The sequence below is a fragment of the Typha angustifolia genome, chromosome 8 (assembly GCF_048772165.1).
Source record: "Typha angustifolia cultivar Huaian chromosome 8, ASM4877216v1, whole genome shotgun sequence".
NCBI classification, from domain to species: domain Eukaryota; kingdom Viridiplantae; phylum Streptophyta; class Magnoliopsida; order Poales; family Typhaceae; genus Typha; species Typha angustifolia.
In genome coordinates, this window is record NC_133246.1 from 1,461,093 (window position 1) to 1,478,928 (window position 17,836).

General features: G+C 36.3%; 4 protein-coding genes across 6 annotated transcripts; 1 reads left to right on the forward strand and 3 right to left on the reverse strand.

Moving 5' to 3' along the window:
* Position 1: 1 nt before the first annotated feature.
* On the reverse strand, positions 2 to 4,001 carry LOC140766055 (peptide chain release factor PrfB3, chloroplastic). The gene is made up of 6 exons (XM_073105456.1): positions 3,703 to 4,001; positions 2,453 to 2,670; positions 1,698 to 1,898; positions 1,079 to 1,291; positions 811 to 994; positions 2 to 449 (listed from the first exon to the last, which is right to left on the reverse strand). Exons 1-6 carry the CDS (start codon positions 3,851 to 3,853, stop codon positions 157 to 159), a joined length of 1,260 nt encoding a protein of 419 aa, XP_072961557.1. The 5' UTR covers positions 3,854 to 4,001; the 3' UTR covers positions 2 to 156.
* Positions 4,002 to 4,486: 485 nt separating this feature from the next.
* On the reverse strand, positions 4,487 to 11,182 carry LOC140765603 (uncharacterized). 2 transcript variants are annotated; one of them, XM_073104766.1, is made up of 14 exons: positions 11,108 to 11,182; positions 10,945 to 11,046; positions 10,782 to 10,847; positions 10,599 to 10,684; positions 10,313 to 10,410; positions 10,115 to 10,166; positions 9,117 to 9,209; positions 8,288 to 8,398; positions 7,709 to 7,958; positions 6,713 to 7,170; positions 6,172 to 6,281; positions 5,400 to 5,458; positions 5,052 to 5,239; positions 4,487 to 4,873 (listed from the first exon to the last, which is right to left on the reverse strand). In XM_073104766.1, exons 1-14 carry the CDS (start codon positions 11,148 to 11,150, stop codon positions 4,685 to 4,687), a joined length of 1,905 nt encoding a protein of 634 aa, XP_072960867.1. In that variant the 5' UTR covers positions 11,151 to 11,182; the 3' UTR covers positions 4,487 to 4,684. The 2 variants fall into 2 exon arrangements, with proteins under 2 accessions (XP_072960867.1, XP_072960866.1); XM_073104765.1 differs by having other exon boundaries at positions 4,487 to 4,882.
* A 1,341-nt stretch (positions 11,183 to 12,523) lies between these two features.
* On the forward strand, positions 12,524 to 14,977 carry LOC140765269 (ubiquitin-conjugating enzyme E2 20-like). The gene is made up of 6 exons (XM_073104256.1): positions 12,524 to 12,896; positions 13,246 to 13,273; positions 13,390 to 13,617; positions 13,706 to 13,769; positions 13,857 to 13,916; positions 14,001 to 14,977. Exons 1-6 carry the CDS (start codon positions 12,769 to 12,771, stop codon positions 14,039 to 14,041), a joined length of 549 nt encoding a protein of 182 aa, XP_072960357.1. The 5' UTR covers positions 12,524 to 12,768; the 3' UTR covers positions 14,042 to 14,977.
* On the reverse strand, positions 14,727 to 16,851 carry LOC140765270 (protein EARLY RESPONSIVE TO DEHYDRATION 15-like). Of its 2 annotated transcripts, none has more exons than XM_073104257.1 (3): positions 16,708 to 16,851; positions 15,237 to 15,608; positions 14,727 to 15,124 (listed from the first exon to the last, which is right to left on the reverse strand). In XM_073104257.1, exons 2-3 carry the CDS (start codon positions 15,595 to 15,597, stop codon positions 14,961 to 14,963), a joined length of 525 nt encoding a protein of 174 aa, XP_072960358.1. In that variant the 5' UTR covers positions 15,598 to 15,608; positions 16,708 to 16,851; the 3' UTR covers positions 14,727 to 14,960. The 2 variants fall into 2 exon arrangements, with proteins under 2 accessions (XP_072960358.1, XP_072960360.1); XM_073104259.1 differs by lacking the exon at positions 16,708 to 16,851 and adding an exon at positions 16,463 to 16,701.
* Positions 16,852 to 17,836: the final 985 nt, after the last annotated feature.

Genomic DNA, 17,836 nt, shown 5'->3' on the forward strand with positions numbered 1-17,836 from the left:
CTACTTGGAATCACACGATTGAAATCAATATTGACATTATATAATCATCCATCATGAGATTCTAAATTGACGACAACTCTGGAGAAAAACAATGCAATCTCTCAGATTCCTATCACAAGAGGGACCATAGTGCAAGTGTCATCAGCAAAGTAGCTGTTATTCTATTAGCTCTCTTCCCTGCCTGAGACTAATATGACTTCTAATAAGTGGTTCAATATTGCCATCCAATACTGAATTCAAGTCTGGAAGTTGGATGCCGGTCTTGACATCATGGACCGACTTGTGTGGACGAAACACGTAATTCCTAGCTTCCTGCCTCAAGTCATTTGCTGCAGCTTCTTTTTTGATCCTCTTCACATCCGTCAAACCCTGTTCAGCCGCTAGAACAAAGAGCTTTGCTTTCAAACGGTTTAGTGCCTTGATCTTATTCGCGAAATGACTTCTTTCACCTGAAGAGAAACAAATGAAAGCTGAAAGTAAATATCAAAATGCCCCTCTTTGACATTTCACTCATATACCCTTTCCGCTGAGGTAGAAACTAGACATACATATGTTTGCTTTTACAGAACTTTAACATTGATAATGTTTCTTCCTAAAGCAGAGCAAGACAGGCTACCAAGTTCCTCTCAAAAAAGGAGACCTACCCTAGTCAGACTAAAATTTATTAAACTGACAAATGGCAGACAATGGTGCCTACTCATGTGTGTACATGTATGTGTATGTCAGTGTCTGCACCCATATATATGATGAATCACCCAACTGAAGTGAATTGTGCAAAAGATGTTCAATGTTCACACTACTGATTGATACCTGAACTTTGAATAGTTATGCCACTAGGGATATGATGAATGCTAACTGAATGTCCAGTTCTGTATCCAGACTGCTCATCATCACAAGTTAAGGAAGAAGAAATTTCCATATCAGTGTCATCAATATGCAGATCAACAGCTCCATCAAGGAAGAGAGGGATCACATCAACACCCGCAGTGCATGCCTGCAAAATTTGGCCTTTATTTTTGATGATTTTGAAAGAGTACACTTACTATCTATCAAAAAGGAAAAAATGAGAGATTATAACCTCAAAATCTTCTGAATTATCAAGAGAACGGCAAATCATTCTGTGTATACCTTTCTCTCCAAATAGGTAACCATACATATATTCTGATTCAAATTCAATTGTTGTCAACCTGATACCACAGCGCTTTGATGGATATTTTTCAATTACCCTTCCCTTGTAGCCATGTTTTTTAGCCCATCTTGTGTACATTCGCAAGAGCTTCTCTGCCCATACCTAGCATAAAAATTAATAAGCAACCAACCAAAAAATTGACAACAATATTTAGAAAAGAAGGAAACTACTTATACCAGTAAGACAAACATAATTTTCAAAATAGTTGAGACAACAGATCAATGAAAGAGGTTTTTGTAAACATCTTTACACAAGACACAAAGCCCTCAGCAAGTCCAAGTAAAGAGATGGTCTGGAGACCAAGATGATCCTGGGTGTACTATCCAAGAAGGATGCAATAGTATAATTTCCAAGTTTTATGATTTTATCATGAAAGAGAGAAACAGTTAATACAGAAAGTTCACACATAACACTTTCACACTTGGTGTTCTGCTGCTAGTATTCTTTCCACAACTACTGCATAGTGTTCACCAATATTGTATATTTAGGAGAGGATATGGCTACAAACCTCAGAAGCAACGCCTTCTGATCCAGCTTTGATGGTCACACAAGCTCCCTCCTTGTCATATGGACCACTGAGAAGCTTGGACATCTCATAGCGATCTAGGAACTTGCTAACATCTATAGAAGCTTTATAGGCCTGTTTAAAAAGCTCATGGTTTATGATATCTTTCTCAGCTAGCTGGGTGATCAATTTTGCTTCTTCAGCCTGGACATACGTGTAGCTTAATAATGATCACAAAACCACAAGAAAAGAAAACATAAAAAAAGTTCTAGTAGGTGTTAGTGGTTTGCTTCTCCAACCTGGATTAGTCAGCATATAAGAATATTAAATAGAAACTTTTAAGGAAGTAAGATGAATAATTGGTACATAAAATATATATAGAGTTAAAAATGAACTGTTAGCAAATGTAGGAAATTCTTAATGGATGATAAATGAACGAGATAGCTAATCACTAACAAGACAGTAAAAAGACAACAACATATACCTAGTATACTAACAAAAATGAAACTTCAATTGAACAAAAAATTTTGAAAAAGCAAAACTGTAACACATTTTAAACCTTTTGCACTTGAAAGGTTTTTATTTACTTAATTAGGTTGCTACTTACAATTATTTGGTGGAGGAATAATTTCAATATGAACAACTATTAAAAGTCATAAGCTATGGTAGGGAAGTTTTATACGTTTAGATGTTACTTTCTTGTTTATGGATAATAAAACTACCAGTAGAACTCACATTATGTTTGTCTAGCACAGCACCTTATATCGCAGGTCTTTTAGATCATCGACCACCTTCACGGCATCAGCTAAATCAGCAAGAGATTCGTACGATCTAGCAAAATCATCCCACAAATTATACTCACGAAGCATCTCTTCCTGTCTTATCCTCCTTGCTTCTTCCAACCCCAGTGCAGTTGGTGCAACCATCTCGACACGACCAACTGCATCTTCAATTTTCTTTTTCAAGGCATACAAACCTAGTAAAATTTCCAAACAAGACAATGATGATAAGTAAGAAAAGTAGTATGACATCAACAATGAAGTATTACTGCTGGCAAATAGGACAGCCTGAAAGATAAGCTGGTGATAACCATATTCCTGAAAGCTTCAGATTTTTTATAAGATGGGTACCCCAAACTGTATCAGATTTATAAGGCCAAGCCTTGTTTAACCCCTCTTTATTTTGATATCCACATTCCAAGGGAACCTACTTTCTATTTTTTAACAACATAAGCTTTTGGATAAAATGGTTCTCACTATTCAACAAGAGAGAGAGAGATTTAAACCATGGTCAATGTCTAATAAGGAAACATCCAATTAAGATCTGACATGATATACAATAACATCAAAGGCATTACTTTCATATTACAAAAGTTTAGTTCACCAGTAACCAGTTTGAGATTTTGAGTGAGTTTCCTACTCCTGCAGCCATCTTGCTATGCAATTTTCTTTAATTACTAATATAGAGTGTGAGACACATCAAATCAATATGCTCAATACTCAATATTAGGATGTCGTCGATAAAAAGGCATTCAAAAGCATATTAAGTTCATTGCTAGCATGATTCAATATTTTATAGCAATAAAAGAGGTAATATTCACATTGAACGGGAGCAGCTTGATGATTATAAGTTTATAACTACGGGAGGCATGACATTTTTTCATACTTTCTTTCCAAATGGTCTAACTTCGAAACGGTCAAGTAAAATCCATGCGACCCCTCAAAGAAAATCGGTCTCCAAACCATCCTAAACAAACATTGCATAAAATTACTATCTTTGATTACCAGTTGTTACATAAAGCCACTATCTTTGATTACATAAATCCATGCTATCCATGATGTAAAAGTCAACCAAGCATCACATAAAGTTACAATCTTTGATCACCAAGTTGCGTAATTTCATATCCAAGACCCAGATGAAAGTTAACCAGAGTAACTTGGGCATACATAAGAAAATCCAGCAACAAATGATACAAGACTAAGAGGAGAAGAGAGACGGGGAGACCAACCCAGCTCCTTGTAGACCCTGTCGTTTCTGCTCTCCATGGATTGGGAAGCCCGAATGGCGGGAGAGAGATGGGTCCTTCTCGAAACGCACCATTTCGGCCGCAAGGAGGCAGCTTTACTGGTCGTGGCTGAGCCCATCGGCGCTGTCGGCATGAGAGTAGAAAGCTCAAAAAGAGGGCAACATTGGGTAAGATATTTCGGTGCTAGAGAACGAGGTTTTTAGAAGCTTGCAGGTCTTGGCTTGATGCCGCTCACATGTGTCTCATCCGCGAAGGTACGGTTGGCAAAGAGGCAGGGAGGAGAGGCTTTGGTTTGTATTAAACTAATTCTAATCGCAATGCCGAGTATTGGTTTATTTTTCTTTAGGGAAATTCTTAAATAACACCCTAATACTTTTTAAATTAAAACTCTACCTTTGAAGCCATTAAGATTTCTCGTTTTGGCCTATCATTTTGGTATCATATCCTACTGTTTAATTTAACTAACTATCGTTAATCCTAAACTATTATTTATTATTTAACTTTACAAAATAATGCTCCCGAAAATACTTTCTAACCTAATTCATAATAACCAAAATTACTAAAATACCCCTGGGTCACTTTCTATTTACGAGCTCTTCTCAAGAAAAGAATAATAAGCACATAATCTACTTACGAGCAAAGTATATGAATTAAGAGAGACTTTAGAGGTTGTTCTATGGGGTAAATTATTTTTGCCAACAATATGTCTACATTCTAGCACAAGAGGATCTTTAATAACAGAAGTATATCATGAAAAAGATTATTACTAGTACAGGCAACTAAAGGCTTCTTCTCAACAAAGACATAGCAGAGCTAAGCTTAGTAGTTACAAGAGAAAAGCCAATACATACAAAATATATACAGAACGATCTAGCTGATACACAGAAATATGTAGATCATATTTTGGGTAGTCTGGCTCACAAGCTGATATAACTGGGAACAATGCAGCTAGATATTTTTCACATTAGAGGGACTCAGCAAATTGAGGAGACTGCAGATCAAGTTCCTGCTTCATAATACAGTTCATTAGCCAATCACTGCTGAATGTCCTAATTCCTCTTCTTGCTGCAGCCAAGGCATCCCCAATGTCTTCCTCGCATGCCACAAAGATCGTCCTTGATGGCTCCTCTGAGTCTGGGAGCCTACGAATAACCTGAAAGCTCTAAATGTAATTAAGATCAGCAGTCCACAGTTTCCTGCAATATGTGTATAATTTGCAGTACCAAAGTACATGTATACCAATGTATACATGCGTATATTTCAATTACTACCAAAGTAGTAATCCTTTCTTAGTTTGAGGATGCTATGCTTGGATTACATGCCGTACTTACATTGCCACCAGCAGACTTTATGATGACAGAGAGGACACCAAAGGATGGCTGAATATGCTGGGCAAGAAAAACGCTATATCCCCTAAACAATGAACAAGGGTCCGCTTTAGCTCTAATTACTGCATCTCTCAGTTCACACTTGTATTTCATCAGATATTCTTCATCCTTTAAAATGTACTCTGATTCCCCTGACAGAACAAATTGATGAATTTAAGATGAAAACAATGTGAAATATCTTCAGAGGCTAGAACACGGCAAATTGATAAAAGATCATTGTACATGTACAATTTTTTACTGTCCTGTCAGCCACCAAAAAACCCAATATAATCATAAGTTACATTGACTCACCTACAAACATGCCTTCCCTGAAGCTTGCTTTCAACCAATTTGGAGAAACTACCCATGCTCTGCATTTTAGATGAATCTAACTTTCAGTCAAGAAAGAAACATGAACATAGCAAATTTATCTAGAATGCTGCATCCAAAGAAAACTGGGGAGATAATAAGAAAAAGAAATTGTGAAGCATTGATGTTGAAGATGTTAGCATAGTAAACTGTCTGAACTGTTGTACTTCTAAATCTCCTCTTACAAGTCTTAGAACAGATCCTAATTTAGTTAGGAAGTAAACGATGAAATGTGTAAGTTTGGAAAATGTGAAAACTTGATACTCACAGGTCCTCATTTGGCAAACTTAAAAAACCTTCTAACCTCTTATCCCTATAGCATGCCTAACAAGTTGATTCATCTGAAAACTCCAAAGTGAACTTGTCTAGATAAAGAAATCAACCCTAATTTAGCTCATGTCAAGCATGGTGATTCACCAATACTTCATCTTCAGCGTAGGTCTTAAATTTACCTTCAACATTTCAAATACCTAGGATTCGCATGCTGCCACATTCCATATCAAATACTGGACTTGCTTCTTTAATTTCATCATACATAATTTGGGACTATATACATGAGAGAGTATGAGAGAGTAGATTCTTAATTTCATCATATGTAATTTGGAGCCATATATATGACAAAGTATGAGAGACAACAAAGGAAACTGGATAATAATTCATATATGAAAGTAGCTAACATTGCACATAATATAAAACAACCGGGATGAGATCCTACCCAGAGCATAAAGCTATACAAAAATTCATAGTTTTTCTTGCTTTTCCTGTTACAACGTGTGTGCTAGCACTTCCTTCACAGGTAACAGAGCCTCCAAGTTTTTCAACTATCTGCACAACAATATAGATGTAATTCATAAGGTTAAACTATAATCTTCTGCCATAATCATAGAGCTTTCAGAAATTATGGACTTGGGGTTCTGTAAATTGATGCCTTATTAGCATAATATCTCTGAACATGAATGCAATAACACAATTTAGCATTATTCACAGCTGGAATTACCACTTAAACATGCAAAATATTTACCAAAATCATCATTTGAGATTTGTAGAATTTGACAGGTGATTATTTTTAAGGCTAGAGACAAGTCAGCAGCTACAGACAAAGAAGAGATTTGTAAAATATTGCAACCTGAGTCTAAAGTTGACTTCAATCTTCTAACGTTTAAAACTTCCCCTATAAGCGATTTTGCAGAATCTCACTGTTTAGATCTAGGCATCAAATATTCAGAGACGGCACATGGTGAAGGATACAAAATTACCTTTGTAAGGCATGTTTTCTTGGCATCATCAGCAATATTCATGAACATGATCTTAGGACAAGTTCCTTCTAAAACCGGATAAGCATCAGTGCCACCTAATCTCTTCCCTTCAGCATGAGTTCCCAAAGAACTAGGAGTAATAGAATCCTTCGGGACTGCATTGACAGAATATTTCCACATAGCAGTTCCTAGTGAGCAATTGTCACAAGCAAGATTTGGATTCAACTCATTGCAACAGTCAACAAGTTGGCCACCTCTGACTCTTTTTGACTTTAAGGAAGATGACGAAGCTTCCCAGATCCTCTTCTTTAGTGGTTGTCCAGATAAAGAACACTTTCCACCATCAGGATCACACCCATTTCCTGTCAACTCTAAGTTGCCATTGATTTTGTGGCACATATTATTCTGAGCAAATATATTTTCAGAACATGCTAGTGGAGCAGCACTAGGAGGAATACCTGAGAAAAAAAATACCACCCTGATCAAAATAATTGTACTTCTGCAGCAAAAATACAGATATATGTTTACAAATAATGGAAGAACTTATGCAAAATATTTCTGCTTTATGATTCACAAGATTGTTTAACAGTACTCTCTTTTACAACAACATAAAAGTAATGTATCTTAGAACTTTTGGCAAGTATTTCTTTTCAGCAGAAAAAATACTTAAGCCATTAGCAAAATTTTAGCTACTGATATATCAAATAATGTACTTCACGTTGTGAAATATGAATGAGCAAATCTCTATAAATTGAAACTCAGAAATGCTATCAATAGCTTTTTTATTCTGTGTAATCACTTAAACATTTATGACGCACAAAGGTCGGGAAGAATCAGAAAAAAAAATGAACAGAAAACCATGTTACGGACATTAGCTGGAAAACTATAATCAGTTTCTAGTGCATCTGATGGCAACCATTTCTCATTAAATGTTCCTATTTTTTGTACTCTTATATGATGGCAGGCTTAATCTTTAGGAGACTATTAAGGACTTACTCTCTGGAGTGTCAATGGTTGTAGCTTCCACAAGACCAGGAGTTCTGGAAGGATTGCTACTTGGTTGCTTGGAATCAAATTTCCAAGATTGCAGCCTAACTTGTTGAGAAGTATGGATGAGGTTCCTCTTAAGATGAGAAATCATAAGTGTGGAACCACCAGGAAAGCATAACACCTTCCTAATTTCAGCTTTTATAGGAAGCCTGCGAACCTTACCTTTGCTATCCACCTCTCCAACTGATACAAAACCCTGCATTGCATTCACAAACAGATATAAGCACAAAGGCATTAAAAAATTCTTCAATTTGCAAATCTCTTTTTGATATTGATAAATATATGAGAAGCAAGATCAGATAAAAAGACAAAAAAGATTTTGGAAAGATATACGGAAGATGGATACTTCTCTCTACATAAGATAATGTGTAACAGTAATTGTCATTGAAAAAGATACGGCTAAATACATTAAATTTAAGTAAAATCTCTCATCTTACACACAAAAGTTAACATATAGGAAAAAAAATGGATATGGCAATTTACAGTATAAGACACTCACTTATTTCAAGGTTCATCCTGATGTACCTGTTTAAGCCAAAATCCTTCTGACACATTATCAGCCCAACAGAATATTGTCAAAACACCCACACTTTGGAGTCTCCTACTTAGTTCCTCATACAAACTTTGCCCAATACCCTGAAAGATAAAACTGTAAAAGAAAACACATCTTGTTCGTGTTTATGCAAATGCATCATATAAATGAACAGATAAGATCTCTTTAATATAGTACTGGGAACAAAGCATGTATCTGATAAAATATGGTACTGCCTAGTATACTGATGTACAAACATAAAAGCTGAGCGATAATCAATTAGCTAGGCACAGTAAATTATGGGAAAGGCAAGTATTAATTAATTTATGAGGTCAACAATTTAGAAAGCATGTCTTATTGTGAGAAGAACTTATCTATACCGTCATATTGGCTGTGCAGATACAATCTATGTTAGGCATTTAATGGTTTGTCTCATGTGCAACCCATTCTGCTGCTATTCTGTCATTTTTTTGTTGAAGAACCTCAATTTCTTGTTTCACCTTTAATTGATCCAAACCATCAAAGTGCATTACATTTGATATGACTAAGCGGAAAGAAAATTATTTTGGTGAATGAATAGCTGGACAGGAAGAACATGTGATCATAAGTTTTTATTGCGGACAAAGGTGCATATTAGTCTCTGGCAAGCAAAAGAAAATAATAGCAGAAAATTCTCAATATCCTAATACTGATTGCTCAATCTGCAGAAAGGTACATGGCAATGATTGAGGCTATTTACCGAAGATCAAATATAGATTAATACATTAGAGGGAAGATAACACGCCTCAGTATGAAGATATAGCAGTAAATCATTTTCCGTACCTTGTTTTGGTGTTCTGGACTGACAGCTGCAAGAGGTATTTCAGCATATTGTGTGTCAGTAGGAATTATTTGGTATGATATAGCAGCTATGACCTGTTTATGGATGAAACTGTAAATTCTCCATAGGAAGTTCAAAGAACTCTGCAAAAATTAGGTTCTTGCTTCATCCTAGTAGCAATTTTCCAAGAAGTTTCATTGAAATATCTGCAGTTGATTCGACAGCAATTCAAATATTCTAATGGTAGCAAGTTGCATCTCTAGGCGTGAGTTTACAAAGATTTCAGTCATCAACTTTCAAGCAGTCCCTTGTTAATCTTTCAACCTATTTCACAAAGTTAAGTGTCCGTGACGTATAAAGAGAATGTTCCTCAAAAGTTGTCCCAAACAAATTCTGAAAGCTCAAGATGTATTTCTTTTTCCAATAAATCTATTAGTTCACAATATAAATTTCCTTGAGGAAGGGACTGATCAATCAAAAAAGGTCCCACCTTTCCAGGACAACATTAATGCGCTTTGTCTGTCAGTCTAAAGCTTCTTTCTTCCTTTTTTCTTAGAATGCAACTCCATGAAGTCTAGTTAGAGAACCTTCTTAACTACAGAGATTTGCTGGGCCTGCCTAGTTAGAAGACTTCATTGCGAGATCTTAAGACGCTTAATTAATTCCTATTCTTTTAAGTATGTGCCACTTGTGCCAAATCGGGCAAGGCATTATGAAGCTTAATCAAGTTGTACAATGTATGATGTAGTTTTTTCTGGCACCAAATAGTGGGGCATGAGAATTCACTGTGCCAACGTCATCTATGTCCAGCTAGCGATTAGCACATAAATTTCAAAATCTATTCAATATGAAAAATAGAAGATGTTATTGCCAAATAACGTTTTTAGGTGGCCTACAACTTCATTAGAAGGTTTCCAGTTCATAGGAACATAATTCAAGACAAGCACATTATTGGAACAATCAGAGTAAAAGCACTCAAAGTGATAGAGACCAAAGTCACCTCTCCAAGTCCTTCTTTGGGATCAGATCTCAAAATTAAGGTCCTGTATTTTCTGCAGAAAGATAACATGATATCTTAGAAGGCTATAAATTATTAAAATAAAGCACGATACTTTTAAGCCGTGCTTGTCATTATTGTAATTGGCAGCAACTCTGTTAACACACAGCAGCAACATTTATGAAGAAAAAAATGTTTTACCCATTGGATATGCATCTTTCAAGGAATCTTGAGCTTTTTCCAGTATTTGCAGCATAAGCCATTGTAGGAAGTTCTTGCATGTAAAGCTTCAGTACTTCCTAGAAACATAAGCAGAGGTGGCAATAGGAATTGTAATAATCCTTTGTAACATACATATTGTTAAGTTTCTGAAGATGCTTATTAATCTAGAGATCTCCTTAAAACCATTTTAACTCCTGAAAAAAGGTTATCTATGAAGTCCTATCCGTTAGCTGATGGCAAGAATTTAGGCAATGGGCACGATTACCTGAAGCAGAAGTTTACTTCGGCTGTCCACATCTTTTGGATTGAGAAGGAAGAATGGATTGTCTTCTACCGGTAAAAACTCTTGACCTTAACAAATTAGAAGGGAAAAAAGTTTTAAGTAAATAAGGAATTCCACGCACATGGTTGAATGACTAATGCATTGGCAGAATAATCAATAAGAAACCAGTTCTTTCAAGGGATTGGAGATCGTTGTAAGATTTCTTTGCCGCATAACCCCTAAAATCATGAACTGCACAAGGCAATAGACAACCAATAGTAATTATAAAGTGAAACTAAAACAAAATTATCTAAGAAAGATAATGAGACACAGAAAGAGGGTTTTCTACCAGAAATTCTAATTTTGGCGTCATTCTGGAAGGAAATGAGGAGATTTTTCTCGTCAGATTCGCAGATGAGATCCTTTCCTTGGATCTCGACTTTGCAATTCCCTGCGATAGGGTTAGTTTAGGGGAGATTCAAGTCGCAATTTATTTAGGGTTCGGAGAGTACCGATTGAGATGGTGGAGGGGGGAGAGCTATTAGTTCCCGCCATGGCCGTTCTCGCGTTCTCCCTTTCGAGGCGTATCTGAGAAGGGCGAACTACTTGTATTGTAGAGCGGGAGAAATGTTTTTCATTTCTAGTTTTATTTTTTATTTAAAATGAGCGGGAGAAAGCAAAAATTAAATAAATAAATAAATTATATATATATATATATATATTAATGATACATTTAAATTTTTTAAATTCTCACTAATTGTTATCAGAATTTTAGTAAAATATTGATGAAGTAGCTTAGTGATATATTTAAATTGTTTTAGAGAGTATATTTCTTCTTTTTTTTTCTCGAGTAGTGAAAGTAACACAGTGCTATACTTTTTTTTTATAAATTAGCTACCGCTGTTACAAATATCTCAGTTAGAATCGGAGACAAAAATAAAATGTGACTCAGGATAAACTCAAAACCTAAACATCTATCCATATTTGCTAACTAAGAAATAGTGTGATTAGCTTTACAAAAATATAATTAACTTTATAATTCTAAAAATTTGTGAGTTAGTGCAATAATATCATCGATAAAGGAAGTCAATTGCCAAAGACACATAGTTAGCTACATTGATAATGCTAACAGCACCATAGAGTATGACTCAAAGCATATACATTGAGTCAATTTTATTTTTTAAAAGAGAAAAGTTTCACGCATTACCACTGCCTCAACTATTAGTGTAGAGTTTATATCCACCACATTAAACCCTTGGAGCTCTATTAGATTGTCATACTATAAAATATTTGTTAGTGGGATTGATGATAGAGTCTATATACTGTGATAGATTTATCTATATTTTTAAAGATATTGTGGTTAATCTCTGCATTGCACCATTTGTTTCAAATAAAACAGGAGCTACAAGCTTTTAGAGGTTTCACTCTCTCTCTCTCTCTATCTTTCCTCTTGTTTTTCTATAACATATGTTAAGGATTTAGTCTAAGAGGCCCAGGATTTTTCTATAACATACTATGAGATTAATAAAATAAGAGGCCCTCAACCTAATACATGGCTATAGTTAAGGAGGTCAAAAGATAAATTAATCCAAAAAATTTATTAAAAATACCTGACGTTTTGTTTTTATTATCATATACAAGGCATAGGATAGGATATATATATATATTTTTCTATTCTATATATTGTTTTTAACGAAGAGTTAGTAGGTTGAGGTGGCATACGATGCGGACGACTTCGTCTACTATATGCTCTGTCTGAGATGGTAGAATTCAATCTCGCAGTCGAACTTCAAAATTGGGGTAAATAAATAAATAATCTCGAGCAGCGAACTAGCCGTTGAACTCCAGCCTCCAACGGTCAAAAAACAGGGCAGAAATTTCAAATTGTTCTCTTCGCCTAGAAAAGCTTTAAAGACCCCCTTTCTCCCAATCAACTCTCTTCACATCCCACACACCTCTCTCTCTCTCTCCCTCTCTCCTGCTTCCTTGAGAATAAGAAGAGAAGAAGAGATCAAACCCACGTTCTCTTCTTCTTCTTCTTCTTCTTCTTCTTCTTCCTTGCAATTTAACCATAACCAAAACCAAAACCCAACACCGATCTCGTGCTCTACCTCTCTTTTCTGTCAGCCGTTCTTTCTTGGCATTGAAGGGGAAGAAAGAAAGACAAGCAAAGATGCCAAGGAGAGAGAACCAAGATGTCCAAGATAACATCCCCAACGTTCCAGCCACCACCGGCGCCGCCGCAAACAAGCAGCCCCTGCCCGTCGCTAAGGGCCCGGACGGCCAATCTGTCTTGAAGAGGTCCAAGTCTCTTCCTGGAAAACTTTTGGATGTTTCATCCTCTTTTCCTAATTGGGTTATTTTTCTTTCTGCGATTCTTTCTTCGATTCTGGTGGAATATAGTGTCCTTGGATCATCAATAGATTTTTTGAGATTTCGGTTTTCCTTTTTCTTTCCCTGATGTGGTTCTGTTTCTAGTATTCTTGAACAGGTATCTTTTCGGACTGTTATCATGTAAACTTCCCAAATTAATTTGTTATCCTATCAATTTGGCTTCTTCGGGGATTTTAGATACAAAAGATCATTCTTTTATAATTCTTTTATGGTGAATAATTATTAACACCTTTTCCTGTCTACTCTATGCAAACAGGCTCCAGTCAGAACTGATGGCACTAATGGTAAGAGGATCTGAGATTTTCATAAGCTAGTATTGAATAGAAAGTTATTATTTTGCACAGAATTTATCTATATCCTGTATTTTTTGAGTAATTAAATATGTGATTAATGTTTTCAGATGTGTGGTGATCCTGGGATATCAGCCTTTCCCGAGGGAGACAACATCTTTAGCTGGAAAGGAACCATCACTGGAAGCAAAGACACTGTTTATGAGAGCATGATCTACAAGCTCTCCCTCTCCTTCCCCAATGACTATCCATTTAAGCCTCCAAAGGTGAAGTTTGATACTTCCTGCTTCCATCCCAATGTTGATACCTATGGCAACATTTGCTTGGACATTCTTCAGGTACCCATAAGAAAACTAAACTCAAATTGCTATTTGCCTGCCTTCTTGTTGTCTAATTGTGTTCAGTTTTTCGCTTGTCTCTGCGTAGGATAAATGGTCATCTGCATATGATGTGAGAACAATCCTTCTTTCAATTCAGAGTCTTTTGGGAGGTATTGCTGAATTCTTGGGCTAATTTTCTCTATAGTATATCTATGCTTGAGAGAATTAATAATGGCCTTGTAAAATTTTGATTGCAGAGCCAAACAATGACTCTCCACTCAACACCCAAGCAGCAGCACTTTGGACCAATCAAGAAGGTGAGTGTGGGGGGTGGTGATATTTTAAGAGGAGAGAAGTTTAGTGGCAGAACTCTTAACAAATTTCCTTGTTCTTATATGCAGAATTCAGGAAGATGGTGGAAAAGCTTTACAAACCTGCTTAGAAGTATACTGGACTGGCAAAATTTGTACTATTTTATGTTCCACAGAAGGGAGATCAATTGAAATAATTCATTGCTGTTTTGCTACCTCCTCTCCCTTCTCATTTCCATGTACCACTGAGCTGTTCTTTACCTCAAACTGGAGCAATATTCTTTTCATTTCCTTTTCTCTCACAAGTGACCTTCATCTATTGTTTCGTCAAAGTATTAAATTTTATATCAGTTAGATCAAATCATTTGTTTTTCTTATTAGTTTGATTTCAGATATTTGTGTTGGCTTATCTGAGAATGTTAATGAAAAAACAAGCAAGCAAGTGGACATTACCAGCAAAGAGACAGATGATTGATAGCTTCATTTGTTGAACTGATGGAGGTATCTGAGAATGTTAATGTAAAAACAAGCAAGCCAATTGGACATTGTCAGCAAAGAGATAGATGATTGATAGCTCCATTTGTTAATTGGTCAGCTGATGGAGGTTGGTATTTTGGAGGACATTGGAAATGTATGGCCCTAGACAAATTGCTATGACAAGTAGAATCAAAGTGTCAATTTATGAATTATATAGGAGAGTCCATAAATGTAATAAAACTTTGTAAGGAAAAAAAAAATCTTTGGCACCCACTTTTTGCTAATATGCATTCACAACAAGGTTTCTATTATAACGCAAGTAGCTAATCAGAGAGAGAATGGAGCAAGGGAAAAGACTACTATTAACTTCTTAGCCAAACTGTTTACACAATTTCTACATGACTTCCTTTCCTGCCATCTTCTCTCTTTCTCAAGGACACTAATTATCACAACTGAAAAACAAACAACACTACAGCTGCATTTTAGTTCTACTATGCCAATACATTTGATTCACATGACACATTGGATATGGACCCATGATACAACTTACAACAACAATGACATCATATAGACCTAGCGTGGCTGCTGAATGATGCGGCGAGGGCTGCACTTGGGGCTGATGCACTGCAGTGGCTTCTCCCGGTACTTGGCTGGTTCCACCTGCAGCTTCACCCCTCCATTCTTTGGGGATTTCAAGCTTAGACTCCTGATGACTGCATCTGCATCATTTACCAAGCCTGTCTCCAAACAAAACCTAATACATTAACACATTGCTATCCAATCTTCAACAAAAATAAATGCATAGCACCCAGATAGTTCCAGAAGTAACTCTGATATACAGCGACTTACCAGGCGTTAGCTTCTCTATCTTAGAAGTGCCATAGAATGGCTCTTGCTCAGCTTCAATGCTGTGGTCGTAGGCTACTGCATCAAGCTCTGCCTCAAGAACAGATAGCTCCTCAGTGATGCCAAGATCAAAAGAGTCTGGCAACAGGTTTGCAACATCCTCATCATCATCGCCATCAAAAGTCTCTTGCTCCTGGTGCTGATGGAACCAGTGGTCACGGAACCAAGTCGTTGTCTTCACCAGCTCCCACCATGCAGGAGAGAAATCCTCCACCTGCTGAAGTGCTGCTGGGATGAAGAGCGGCGCATTGGGGTTCAGCGTTGACCTTCCAGCTGCTCCCGATGATACTGCCATAGTAGCCATTGATTTCCAAGCTACATGAGAGAACAAAGCAACTTTAAAAATGAATGTTTCTAGTGCTTTTCCTCATTACTCATTAGAAAATGGTAATGACAGATTTGAAGAGTAAAACTTACCAAAGTCTACCTAAATTATCAGTTTTATCATCTGACAATACTATGTTTTATCTTTCCGAATTTTATCCTCACAATCACAAACTATACTACATCCTCTTTTGACAAATAGTGAGTAATGATGATGAGGAGAACATTTTGAAGGTCCAAATTTGCAAGATTACTGATGTATTGATTGCAATAGGATTTTGAGTTGAATGCGAGATGATACATATTCAAGCAAATGGACACTTTTAAATGGAGAAAAACTTAAAGGAGACAGTGGAAGAACAGACATCTCTGACATTTAAAACATAATGAAACTTTGTGCAAACTGCTCTAAAGAAACAGATTGTACTGGATAAATTGTCTATCATATTATTGTCATTAGATAAGTTCCACTACAAAAAAAGAACTAGAAATCAAATCTCAGAAGTGTACATACATCATTGACTACCCAATCTGGGTTGCAGATACTCCTCTAGATATAGAATTGTTCTACTTTTCTATATGAGAGAAAGATGACAGCTTCTGAGTTAGTTAGTTGACTGCATCGCTTCTCTTAATTGAGTGAATCGAAGAAACCAAATAAAAAAGTAATCCAGAACTTATGGCATAACTATCTCCGAAGTCCAAACAATTTGATCAAATAAAAGTTTGACAAGATAAAGTAAATTAAGACATCGCAATTTTTTTCGGAAATCTTATACGATCCTCCGAAAATTGTTAATACCATGAGATTCAAATAACTGTAAATGTTCACATAAAGCAGCAACCTCTAGATCACGATCCCCATACTCATCTTCAGATCGCCCCAAATCTTAAGTGCCCCAACCAAAGCTACGATCTTTTTAAAGCTAGAAGTATGAGAAGATCTAGAAAAACACACTCAGATCTAAATAAGCCCCAAAAGAAATCCAAACAAATCTCAATCGTGCGAGTCACCAGGATCTATAAACAGATCTAACGCCATCGGGCATCTGATCGCAGGTTATAACCCAAATAAATGGTAGAATTTTACCTCTGTGAGACCTAATCTTGCTCAATCCTCGAAGATATTGGTGGCGAGATAGCTCCTACTTTATAGAAAGCGGGGAGGGGCAACTCCAAGCCTAGTGGCTCGTAAATCCCAGGCCTGGAGCTTCGGAAGGAAGACGACTTAGGCGTCCACTGTGGCGTCCGCACCTGGTTGACCCACCGACCACAGTAAGTTACCTCGAACTCGGTCGTTGACTCAGTCGTCGACTGGATCTGATGGTTTGGGTCGGATCAAACTGGATTCGATGGTTCGCTTAATTTTAACATAGTAATATATTATACATATATGTGTAGTATTAAAAAAAACAAACATAAATCCTAGTTTTATCCTCTGGGTTTAACCCCAACTTAACTTATTTATATATATTTCAAATTTAAGCATCTAATCTTTCTATAATTCATAGTAAATCGTAATTATTAGTTAGCTATCAGCCAGATATAGACTTAGTTACGCCGCTAAAATATAGTCTGATTTAAGAATTAATAACTTAGTTATCGTGAAAAATGTTAGCGCCGATAAACTATAGATAGTTTTGAATGAAATATTTACTAGCTTCAAGTTATAAATATTTGGGGCTTATTTCAGTAACCTACTTATTTACTAATACTTATTTCTCTTTCATCTTTTCTTCCATCTAATTATATTTATTAAAAAGAATTTAATCAACCTTTTCTTTTCAATCATTCTTCCCTGAATTAATATAAAATCTATTATATAAGTTTAAAAATAAATAAGCATAGGTAAATTAGTAAGACAAAATTAGGAAGGACTGGGATAAGTCTTGAGGAAGAGAGTGATAGCAAGAGAAGATGAGGCTTGTGATAGTGAAGGTAGCCAATAGATTTCAGCAAAAGAAACACTGATGGTAGACCAGAAACAGTGGTTGGTGTATGAATGAACATGACCCACACTCTTATTATTAATTTTTCTACCATTACCATCTTCTTTTAACTTTTTTCCTAGTGATTTCCACATCAATGGAGGAGGACCCACTCTCTCCAGGTAGCAGCAGCAAATCAGACACGCCATAAATGCTTGGGGTGGGGATTTGGCAATTGCTTTCATCTGCATTCCACTAAGTTATATATACAAATATCCCTCATTGGTGGCA

Bases quoted from the DNA above. Each gene is read 5' to 3' on its own strand.
- LOC140765270 (XM_073104257.1), bottom strand. From the start codon at position 15,597: ATGGCTACTATGGCAGTATCATCGGGAGCAGCTGGAAGGTCAACGCTG. The intron at 15,125-15,236 runs GTAAGTCGCTGT...GTTTGGAGACAG, and splicing joins GATAGAGAAGCTAACGCCTG to GCTTGGTAAATGATGCAGAT.
- LOC140765269 (XM_073104256.1), top strand. From the start codon at position 12,769: ATGCCAAGGAGAGAGAACCAAGATGTCCAAGATAACATCCCCAACGTT. The intron at 13,274-13,389 runs GTAAGAGGATCT...TAATGTTTTCAG, and splicing joins CAGAACTGATGGCACTAATG to ATGTGTGGTGATCCTGGGAT. The intron at 13,618-13,705 runs GTACCCATAAGA...GTCTCTGCGTAG, and splicing joins TTTGCTTGGACATTCTTCAG to GATAAATGGTCATCTGCATA.
- LOC140766055 (XM_073105456.1), bottom strand. From the start codon at position 3,853: ATGCCGACAGCGCCGATGGGCTCAGCCACGACCAGTAAAGCTGCCTCC. The intron at 2,671-3,702 runs GTTGGTCTCCCC...AAATTTTACTAG, and splicing joins CAGGGTCTACAAGGAGCTGG to GTTTGTATGCCTTGAAAAAG. The intron at 995-1,078 runs GTTATAATCTCT...CAAATTTTGCAG, and splicing joins ATAATTCAGAAGATTTTGAG to GCATGCACTGCGGGTGTTGA.
- LOC140765603 (XM_073104765.1), bottom strand. From the start codon at position 11,150: ATGGCGGGAACTAATAGCTCTCCCCCCTCCACCATCTCAATCG. The intron at 11,047-11,107 runs GTACTCTCCGAA...ACCCTATCGCAG, and splicing joins CCCCTCCACCATCTCAATCG to GGAATTGCAAAGTCGAGATC. The intron at 10,167-10,312 runs GTAAAACATTTT...ATCTTTCTGCAG, and splicing joins GAAAGATGCATATCCAATGG to AAAATACAGGACCTTAATTT.